We start from the raw sequence: 11,427 nt of genomic DNA, 5'->3' as shown, positions 1-11,427 counted from the left end.
AATATTTGTATTCACAAAACAGAATGAATTTTAATAGAATTGTGAGTTTTATTACAAATTTTACATTTACTTTTTGTATTCTAATCTTTCAGGTCTCAGATGTGAGATATAAAGCTGTCAAAACTGAAAACACACATCTAAAAGGAATGATGGGAGATTTAGACCCTGGACGATACATGGTAATATGCTGAAATCATCCAATAAATTGAACAAAGAGATTACTTAGTTGGTCACCATTTACCTAGGTATCATTTACTGAGCACTGCTACATGTCAGACATGTAGAAGTTGGGGTGGCAAATTAGCTTGCACCTCAATTGCATTTAGTTTTATCCTCAGGCTGGAACATTTGAATTTCTGGTTTTCTCCCTTGTTCTTTCTTGGCTTGGTCTCAGTTCTGATCATTTCCCCAAACATGGCAAACATGCTATTTCCTTGCTTTTGCTCTTGCTGTTGCCTCTGAAGTCCTACATCCTACATGGCCCAATTTAAGTATCAACATTTCCCTCAATGAAGCCACCCCTAAAAACCTAGGCAGAATGAATTCTTCCATCCACACGTGGTTTGTGTTTTGGTCTGAATTGTTTTGTAGCTTGTCATTTTCCTAGTGGATGGCAAGCAGGGACCATGTCTCATTAATATTTGTTTCACCAGCATCTCACAACATCAAGTATAGAGTAAGTGTTCAGTGAGTGTTGGTTGATTAACACATTAACTGCCATGTGAGTTGTATTTAACTCACACTAGTTTTGAGCCCGGGGCCACGTGAAGCAAAGTAACTCACATATCTCTTTACCTTGGGAGGCACATGGTGTGCAGCTAGTTCACACTGCCATGCTGTAACATACATGTTATGTGACAGTGGCCCTTTGGGCAAAATCCTGCAGTTGGTTCATGAAAATCTTACTTGTTGTTGTTCTTAATGTTACAATTAATATTGATGATTTAATTGCATATAACTCATACACAGAAAACAATAAAAAAAACAAATTAAATTAGAAAGGATCATTTTTTTTTTTGAAGTTTTTATTCTATTTTTGTAATAAAACACTATGGCCCCAAGGAAAAAAATTTTTTTTCTACCGTGGCAGTCAGTGTGTTAAAAAGAGGGTTAAATAAATGAATGATTGAGGGTAAGAACTTCTGGTTGTAGCCAGTGGCTCTGCAAGTTTACACAAGGCAATTTAAACAGGCTCTCCACCTTAATGAAGTCAATGTGCTTCTCATTTCAATTGTTTGATGTATGCAGTTGTTGATTTTTATATAAGAATTTTTATTTATTTTATTTATTGAACTAATGAAATATCCTTGTTACTTGTTTATCATTTATTTGCTCTGAGAGGAAATTCTAAAATAATTTTCCACCATGTGAGGAATAGAGAGGATAAGAGATGAGTATGGAAATGCTTAACCAGGCCTCAGTTTCTTCAGCTGTAAAATGAAGGAGTTGAATTAGGCGCAGTCCCCTCTTAAGCTATGATACTACATTTCTGTGATATTATGTACTTGTTGTTATAATGGTCCATATTTTTGCATCAAAAGAGTAGACACATTCTCGAAGCATTCTCTCTTCTTCTTTGGGCGTGGTTATGGATCCTGTGACTGGAGTATAGATAGATGAAAAGTAAGGACCATATATGATTTCCCTGTTACATAAAAAAATCTGTGTCACCTAAGACATTTTATTTCTAAATCCTGCACACACAAAAAGTTAAATTAGATCCTGCCTCCATGAGTGTCTTCTTTCTGCTCACAAAATGGTTATTTGTGGTGTTTTTTTTTTTTTATTTCAACCCGAACGTTTTTAGGTGTATTAATATATTCTGAATCATCAGAGCCCCCACTGAGCCTACTGCATTCTAGCTCCTGTAGGCTTTTGGCTTTGTTCATTTATTTGTTTGTTTTTGTTTTTTGTTTGTTTGTTTTGAGAATAGAACACACAGCTGTATAAAGAAGAAGCTAATTATCCACACCCCTAGTCCCAATCCCAGTTTGGACTCCAAAGATATCCAGTGCTAACAAACTACGGTTTATTGTAGCATTTTATAATTTTTTCCTTGCTGTGCACACACAGAGAGTGGATGGGTTGAGTGTTCTTTTACAGAAATAAATGTATGAGATATACATTATTCCCAAACTGCCTTTTGACTGTATATCATGAGTATCTCTACAAGTCAGTACATAAACACCCTTTAATTTTCCTAATTTCTTAGAAAAAGTAAATACTAATGTAAAATATACATAATTTTTAATAAATTGAATAACTCACCTACGGTATTTTTAGTGCAGTCTTTATCGTTGCTTTCTTCACCCCTCCCCCTTCCTGTATTTTTCCACCCGTGTCATACCCCATCCACGAGATAATACATGTTAACTACTCGGGATGTATCATTTTGCACTTTTTCATATATATGTAGTCATATAGTACCTATTTTGGTATTTTATCATTTTTTAAAAATTGGATCATATTATACATATTTCTCTGTGTCTTGTTTTTTGTTCACTGAACAGTATCCCTTAGAATCTTTCCAAATCAACTGGTTTCATTCCATTTCATTCTATATAATGGCTTAATAATATTCCATAGTATGTATCAAAATTTATTAAACTATTTTTTCATAATTATTTCAACCATAATTTACTCAAATTTGTTTCCAGATTTTTGCCCACATGAACAATACTGTAAGAAAAATCCTTATGCATATATCTTAGAATAGCTTCTTAGCAGTAGAATTGCTGATTCAAGGGATATGTGTTTTAATTTTAATAGCTACTATCAAATCATATTTCTATTATCTCTGTATGAGAATACCTTTTTTCTTTCATTCTTACCAGAAATAGGTGTTATTGATTTTTAAAATTTTTGTCAATCTGATGGTTATAATTTCTCAATAGTACTTTAATTTGCATTTCATTGACTACAGGTAAACATAATTTTGTGTATTTATTGGAAATGTATACTAATATGAATTAGGTATATCCTTTCCTCATTTTTCTGTTGGATTATTTGTCTTTTTCTTGTCAATTTATATCAACATTTTTTAAATTTTGTGGTTTGTAACTTTTTTAATGACATATATTTGCCATTCAAAAAGTTTTAAACTTTTATTTGTCAAACATGCATATCCCTTTGTTTATAGCTTCTGAGTTTCCTTCCTTGAGTAAGGGTTCTCCCAACTTCTAGACATATATATAGCCTCATAGATCTCATAGATTTTTTCAAAGATTTTTGTATTTTTCATCCATTTGAATGGTAATCTTCCATATGATATAAAATAGGGACCCAATTTAAATTTTTATATGAACATTAAGCTCAATTTATCCATTTTCTCCCAACTTCCTGTTGGATTCTATTTGGAATTGAAAAGGTTTATATATTAACTTTGAGTGATTTTGCAATTTTATTATAGTAAATTTTTCTATCTAAGAATATGACACAGCTTTCCATTTCTTCATATTTTATGTTTTTCAATAAGGTCTTATGATTTTCTTCGTATAGGTTGTGTGCCTTTCTTTGAAAATTTATTCCCAAGTATTTTATAATTTTTGTCACCATCATGAATGGAATTATTTTCCTTTTTCCATATATAGGAACTTGTTAATATAGAAAAAAATCCAGATTATCTTATTAATTCTAGTAGGTTTTTTTACTGGAGGTTTCTAAGGGTTTTTTTGAGACTTGCAATCATATCAACAAAAATAGTTTTATCTCTTCTTTTCCACTGTTCATGTTAATTTGTTTGTCATATATCATTTGCTAAAATCTCCAAGAAAATATTAAATTATAATAGTGATTCACTGGCAAATTTGCCAGTTTCAGATTTTAAATGATATGGTTTTAGAGCTTTGCTATTTAATATATTATTTGTTCTTGATTTATGGGCTTTATTATATCTTTCTATTCCTGTTTTACTTAGAGTTGCTATTAAGAATTTCTGACTTTTATCAGATGCCTTTTCAACATATACGACATCATGTAGGTTTTGTCTTTTAATTTGTTGATGTGTAATAGACTATGGTTAACAATTTCCTGGTGTTGATCCATCTTTGAATTCTTGGAATAAACTTTATTAGTCATTGCATTAGTTTGGCAGGGATGCTATAACAAAGTACCAAAACCTGGGTGGTTTGAAACAACAGAAATTGATTGTCTCATTGTTCCGAAGGCTTGAAATCCAATATCAAGGTGTTTACAGGACTATGCTCCCTCTGAACCCTGTAGGAGAGGACTCTGCCTTGCCTCTTGCTAGCTTCTAATGGTTTGCCCACAATCTTTGGCATTCCTTGGCTTGTAGATACATCAGTACACTTTTTTGTCTTCATATGGCATTCTCTCTGTATCTCTGTCTTCACATGGGCGTTTTCACACGGTTCTCGCATTATCTTCTCTCCATGAGTGTCTGTTTCTGTGTTCAAATTTCCCCCTTTTTATAGGACACCAGTTATATTGAATCAGGGCCCACCCTGGTGACCTCATTTTAACTCAGTTACCTGATAGGATGGCCTGACTAATAAACTATCTAACAGAGAAAAATAAACTATCAACCAAAAAAAAGAGGAATAAATTCACAGCACATAATTGTCCCTTTAAAGGGAAAAATCACAGCATAACATTGTCCTTGTTTAATTAATCACCTACAAAGTTTATTTTCATAGCCTTGAAAAGCCCTGAACAGACAATAGGGGTGTGACCTCTCCACACCAGCTTTCACCAGACCACATTTCATGGACTCTAATAAGCCGGCCTCACAGAGAAGAGAAAAAAGGAAAAAACAGACACAGCGGCTTCACAGCTGCCTTTCTATCAGCTGACAGCAATCACTCTTTTTTTATCTTTTACTCCCCATAAAAACTCTAAACCCCTTACCCTTTCTGCTGACATTTCTTTTTTTCTTTTGTGTCGTGCCCTTCCCTCTTTGGGAAGAAAAATAAACTTTCTTTCTTTAAAACTATTCTAATCTTTGTGTCGAGAATTCTTTCTTATCCCGTGCTACTAGACCCCACCCTAAAATTTAGTGTCCTGTACGGTGAGTCATTTCTCTACTTCTGTATGGATATTCATTTTTTTATCTCCATACGGGGAGGTCACTTCTCTAGCTCTGTATGGGAACTCACTTTTCTGCATCTGTCTCAACACTGCTTCCTCCTCTGCTGTACAGCTCCCAGGACACCCTTCTCGGTACCCTCATTCAAACTTTGGTAGTCTCTAGGGCTTTGGAAATGGTCATATACTCTAAAAAGAGTCAGCAGCTTCACTGTTATGGAGGATCCTGGCACCATGTCTGCCACTCTCAGAAAGGTGCCTTGGAGGGCTGTCTTGTAACCACCTCCTCCTGGACTTTGTCCAGACCCAGGGACACCTGGCTTTGGAGAATCTCCTCTAAGTTTCAGTCTGGACCAGGACTCAGGGATGCCTGCTTTCTGGCCAGCACCCTACATTTCTTTTTGGGTCTGACTCAGAACTCAGGAATGCCCGATATCTGATCAGCACCCCAGAGGCTGTCTAGTGGGGGATGCCCCACTCAGACTGTCAGTGTTTCGATGTATGACCATTCCTAAAGTCCTTCCACGTTTTCTTTCTCCTAGTTGCCATGGGCAACGTTCAATCAACCCCACCTAAAGACTCCCCATTGGGATGTCTCCTTAAGAATCTGAAAACTTTGGGACTTATCTGACCTCTATCCCAAACATTTAGTCTTCTATTACAATACAGCCTGGCCACAATATAAATTAAATGACCACAAGATTTGGCCCAAGAATGGATCTCTTAATCTTAACACCACTCTACAACTAGACCTTTTATTGTCACTGGCTCGGCAAGTGGTCTGAAGTTCTCTACATTCAGGCTTTCTGTAAACTTGATAGACTTCCTGATATTTGCTCTGGCTACCACGTATAACTTCTTATCCCTGCATCTCTCCCACTGTCTTCACTTTCCAGATGATGTTTCTCTTTTGGCTCCCCTGTTCCCCTCCTCCTTCTTCTCCGTCTCCACCACTCTCACCTGCCCATGTGTGCTCTGGCTGGCTGTTCCAAAGCTCTCCCCACCTGTACACCAGCTCCCTCTTCAGGAGGTTGCTGGGTTGGAAAACATAAATTACTGAAAGCCAAAATGAAAATCCAGTCTTTTTTCTTTCATGACTGTCTGAAGCCATTCGCCTCTTTACTAACTTAGATCCTGACACCAGGGAGGAACAAACTATCTTAGCAATGCACTTCATCTCCCAGTCAGCCCCCGATATTTTGCATGAACTCGAAAAACTTAAAAAGGGACCTCAAACTCCACAAGTGGATCTTTTAAACCTGTCTTTCAAGGTCTTTAATAACTGGGATGAGGAGAGGAGAGAGTAAAAGAAGGAATTTGACTGACAGCAGGCCCCAAGAGTAGAAAGTAGTTTTCCAAAAGGTGGCTACTGCTATAGAAAGAGCTTCTCAGAGACAGAGTTACTCTGGAGGCCCAGACAAAAAGGCACCAGGACCACACTCTTCTCCAGGAATTAAGCCCTGCTTCCTCTACAACCAACTCTGGGTCACTGGAGTAAAAAATGCCCAGGAATTGGACTCCACCAGGACCATATCCTCTCTGCAAAAGGAAGGGACACTGGAAGGAGGAGTCCTCTCCTTGAAACAAGGGACTGCATTCACCTTCTGGAACGAGCGGACCCCCTGAGCCGACATCCTCTGCACCCACGGACCCTCTGCGACTGCTCCTGTCTGACTGACAAACACGGGCTTCAAAACCAGCTTCACTTCACAACATCAAGATGACTGAGCCTTAGATAACTCTCTCTGTCACAGGTAAACAGGTAGATTTTCTGGTTGACACTGGAGCCACTTATTCTACTCCTCCTGAATTTTTGGGACCTCTACTCCCCTCCCCTGTCTCTATCATTGGAGTTAAAGGTAAAATACAAAATCCCCAGTGTGTTCCACGCCTGTCTACTCGCTGGGAGATCAGGTCTTTGCTCACTCCTTTTCACTCTGTCCCTCACTGGAACAGATCTTATGGTTCAGTTCGACACCCAACTCCTTCTAACACCACAGGCTTCCTTTCTCAGACTCTTGGAAAAAGACTTAACTGGGACTTTAAACACAACCTTTTTCCTTCTCTTGGTATGAACGAATGATCGTACAATATTTAGGCCTAAAGTCCTAACTCTGTGCTTTCAAAATATAAACTTTCCATCTTGTTTCACCTAAAATACCTACTACTGTCTGTCTATATGTTTGTGTGTCTATATGTATGTCATGTGTATGTGATATTTTACTACCAAAATATGTAAGAGAGCTCTAATTAATTGGCTTAAAGAAAAAGTAAGCACTTAAATCAAATACGTTACCAAGAACATAAGAGAGAGCTCAAATATCTTTTAGTCCATGGGACTGTGGTAACGTTTGACAATTAAAACTAGTTTTAAAATTGTTGTTAAACTTTAGATGTTTTAAGATCACAATTGATACATCACTGAAAGTAACTACATCCAAAAAGGCCACTGAAAAGCAGGATACACTCTTGTTACAACTACTAATACAATTGAGAGTGCTCCTTCACCATCTAGACCCTCCACTCAAAAGACAGAGCTAATCGCCATTATTAGGTCCTTACGACTAGGTAAAGACCAAAGACTTAACATTTACACCAACTCTAAGTATGCCTACCATATCTTGTACTCTCACACAGCTGTTGGGAAAGAGCAGGGACTTCTTAATGCTCAAGGTACTAACCTAAAACTCACTCAACTCTTGAACAACAGCTTACAAAACTTTCCTTTAGAACTATGCCAAAGCTGGCTGAACTCCTTCCCTATGCTCTTTTCAGACTCTGCATCTCCCCTAGGGCACCTTTATTCCTTAGCCCCTTTGAACTTCCTTCTCCTGTTGTCTTTCCCCTGCATCCTCCCACCCCCACTGGACACTGACTTGCCAGGAGTAGAGCTCACTTCTTAGGAAATATGCAGATACTCACCGTCCTCAACCTCTTAATTTAAAGGGACCTCAACAGCCTGGAAACTGGGTTGTACTTAAGGATCTCCCAGGACAAACTGGGCGCCTTCAACCTTCATAGAAAGGTCCTTTTCAAATAATTCTTACTATTCCCACTACAACTAAGCTTCTGGGAATTCTGTCCTGGATTCATCTCTCCTGACTCAAACCTACCATTCATCTAGAAAAACCTACTTCCACCCATTGCAAACTCCCTGGAAACCCACCGACCTACATCTGACAGCTCATCACCAATACCGGGCTCTGATTCACTCAACAGAAGCCTCAAAACCATGAGCTTTGATAATATGCTGTGGTACATATGTCTTCTTGTTGCCCTTGTCCTCCTCCTTATACTTCTCTTGGCATTCTACAAATGTCACCACAATGCAGCTTATACACCAGGTTGGTCCATCTTTTGCCCATGCTGGAAACTCTAATAATAACCTTACTTTCCATATCCCCACCACAGACATTCTGTAACATTCCTGTTTGCCTACAGTCCAAGAGGCCCTCCAACTTCTAAAAACTGTGAACTTTTCTCACCATGTGTGGCCATAATTTTCTTGGCTAAAACATCTTTTAAGACCTCTAATGCCTCTGCTTTTAACACTTATTTTTGAATTCTACATTCTCTGATATTTAATAATATTCATACAAAACCAAATTCAAGCCCTAGCTCTTTCTTTCCAACAAAACCCCTACCTGTCTCTACTCTAGCTTTTAAAACCATCCAATTTCAGCCACTCTCCCTTAATGACCCTCAATTGGGCTCTCAGGTAGGGACAACTCTATGACCTTAAGTCAATAGGAAACAGTCACAGAAAAACAGACCTCCACCAAATACCCCAGTCTCGAGCCCATTAATAAGAATATTAATTCTACCCAAAGCCAGGGTGGATGATAGGATGGCCTGACTAATAAACTATCTCACAGAGAAAAATAAACTATCTAACAAAAAAAAAAGAGGAATAAATTCACAGCACATAACTGCCCCTTTGTAAGGAAAGATCACAGCACAACAGCCTCCTTGTTTAATTAACCACCTAGAAAGTTTGTTTTCATAGCCTTGAAAAGCCCTGAACAGACAGCAGGGGTGTGAGCTCTCCACACCAGCTCTCACCAGACCACATTTCACGACTCTGATAAGGCGGCCTCACAGAGAAGAGAAAAAAAAAGAAGAAACAGACACGGTGGCTTCACAGCTGCCTTTCTGCTATCAGCTGACAGCAATCACTCCTTTTTTCCTTTTACTCCCTATAAAAGCCCTAAACACCTTACCCTCTCTGCCGTCACCTCTCCTTACTCTTGTGTCTTGCCCTTCCCCGTTTGGGAAGAAAAATAAACTTTCTTTAAAACTATTCTAACCTTTGTGTCGAGAATTCTTTCTCAGCCTGCACTATGAATCCCTACCCTAACATTACCTTTAGAAAGACCCTATTTCCAAATGAGGTCACATCCTGCAGTACTAGGGTTTAGGATTTCAACATATCTTTTCTTGGGGGACACAATTCAACCCATAATTGTCATACTATATCAATTTTTACATATTACTGGATTCTATGTGATAATATTTTATTTAGAAATTAAGATCTATGTGTATAAATGAGATTTGTATATAGTTCTCTCTTTTTCTATTTGTTTTAAAGTTATGCAGGTTTTAAAACATAAATTGGGAGCTTTCTGTCTTTATGAGTGGTCTAGAATAGTTTAAATAATGTTGAAATTATCTGTTCTTTAAAGGTTAGAAAGAACTTAGCTGTGAAACCATGTGGACCTGGTATATCTCCAATTACCTTTCCAGTCTCTTTTAGGGTACTTGGTATACTCAAATTCCACTACTTATTCTTAGGTTATTTTGGTAATTGGTATTTTTCAAGGAAATATTTACCCATCTCAACTTTTTTTGTTGTTACAAAAGGTAGTGATATTCTATAATTCTTTTCATCTCTTCTATATTCTGTGTTTATGTTTCCTTGTAATTCAGCACACTCTCTTTTTTGTTTTATTTATTTTATTTATTGAACTAATGAAATATCCTTGTTACTTGTTTATCATTTATTTGCTCTGAGAGGAAATTCTAAAATAATTTTCCACCATGTGAGGAATAGAGAGGATAAGAGATGAGTATGGAAATGCTTAACCAGGCCTCAGTTTCTTCAGCTGTAAAATGAAGGAGTTGAATTAGGCGCAGTCCCCTCTTAAGCTATGATACTACATTTCTGTGATATTATGTACTTGTTGTTATAATGGTCCATATTTTTGCATCAAAAGAGTAGACACATTCTCGAAGCATTCTCTCTTCTTCTTTGGGCGTGGTTATGGATCCTGTGACTGGAGTATAGATAGATGAAAAGTAAGGACCATATATGATTTCCCTGTTACATAAAAAAATCTGTGTCACCTAAGACATTTTATTTCTAAATCCTGCACACACAAAAAGTTAAATTAGATCCTGCCTCCATGAGTGTCTTCTTTCTGCTCACAAAATGGTTATTTGTGGTGTTTTTTTTTTTTTATTTCAACCCGAACGTTTTTAGGTGTATTAATATATTCTGAATCATCAGAGCCCCCACTGAGCCTACTGCATTCTAGCTCCTGTAGGCTTTTGGCTTTGTTCATTTATTTGTTTGTTTTTGTTTTTTGTTTGTTTGTTTTGAGAATAGAACACACAGCTGTATAAAGAAGAAGCTAATTATCCACACCCCTAGTCCCAATCCCAGTTTGGACTCCAAAGATATCCAGTGCTAACAAACTACGGTTTATTGTAGCATTTTATAATTTTTTCCTTGCTGTGCACACACAGAGAGTGGATGGGTTGAGTGTTCTTTTACAGAAATAAATGTATGAGATATACATTATTCCCAAACTGCCTTTTGACTGTATATCATGAGTATCTCTACAAGTCAGTACATAAACACCCTTTAATTTTCCTAATTTCTTAGAAAAAGTAAATACTAATGTAAAATATACATAATTTTTAATAAATTGAATAACTCACCTACGGTATTTTTAGTGCAGTCTTTATCGTTGCTTTCTTCACCCCTCCCCCTTCCTGTATTTTTCCACCCGTGTCATACCCCATCCACGAGATAATACATGTTAACTACTCGGGATGTATCATTTTGCACTTTTTCATATATATGTAGTCATATAGTACCTATTTTGGTATTTTATCATTTTTTAAAAATTGGATCATATTATACATATTTCTCTGTGTCTTGTTTTTTGTTCACTGAACAGTATCCCTTAGAATCTTTCCAAATCAACTGGTTTCATTCCATTTCATTCTATATAATGGCTTAATAATATTCCATAGTATGTATCAAAATTTATTAAACTATTTTTTCATAATTATTTCAACCATAATTTACTCAAATTTGTTTCCAGATTTTTGCCCACATGAACAATACTGTAAGAAAAATCCTTATGCATATATCTTAGA

General features: G+C 36.9%; 1 protein-coding gene across 1 annotated transcript in view; it reads left to right on the top strand.

Moving 5' to 3' along the window:
* Window positions 1-11,427, top strand: part of CCDC67 (coiled-coil domain containing 67) — an 81,338-nt gene that overhangs the window by 48,249 nt on the left and 21,662 nt on the right. Inside the window, exon 10 of the mRNA XM_012657233.1 lies at window positions 93-179. Coding sequence (XP_012512687.1) covers window positions 93-179 — 87 coding nt within the window. The remainder of the gene's footprint in view (window positions 1-92; window positions 180-11,427) is intronic.

This window comes from Propithecus coquereli, unplaced genomic scaffold, assembly GCF_000956105.1.
Source record: "Propithecus coquereli isolate 6110/MARCELLA unplaced genomic scaffold, Pcoq_1.0 Scaffold534, whole genome shotgun sequence".
Taxonomy (NCBI): domain Eukaryota; kingdom Metazoa; phylum Chordata; class Mammalia; order Primates; family Indriidae; genus Propithecus; species Propithecus coquereli.
Note: the sequence above shows the minus strand (reverse complement) of the source record. Positions and strands in the feature narration are given on the sequence as shown.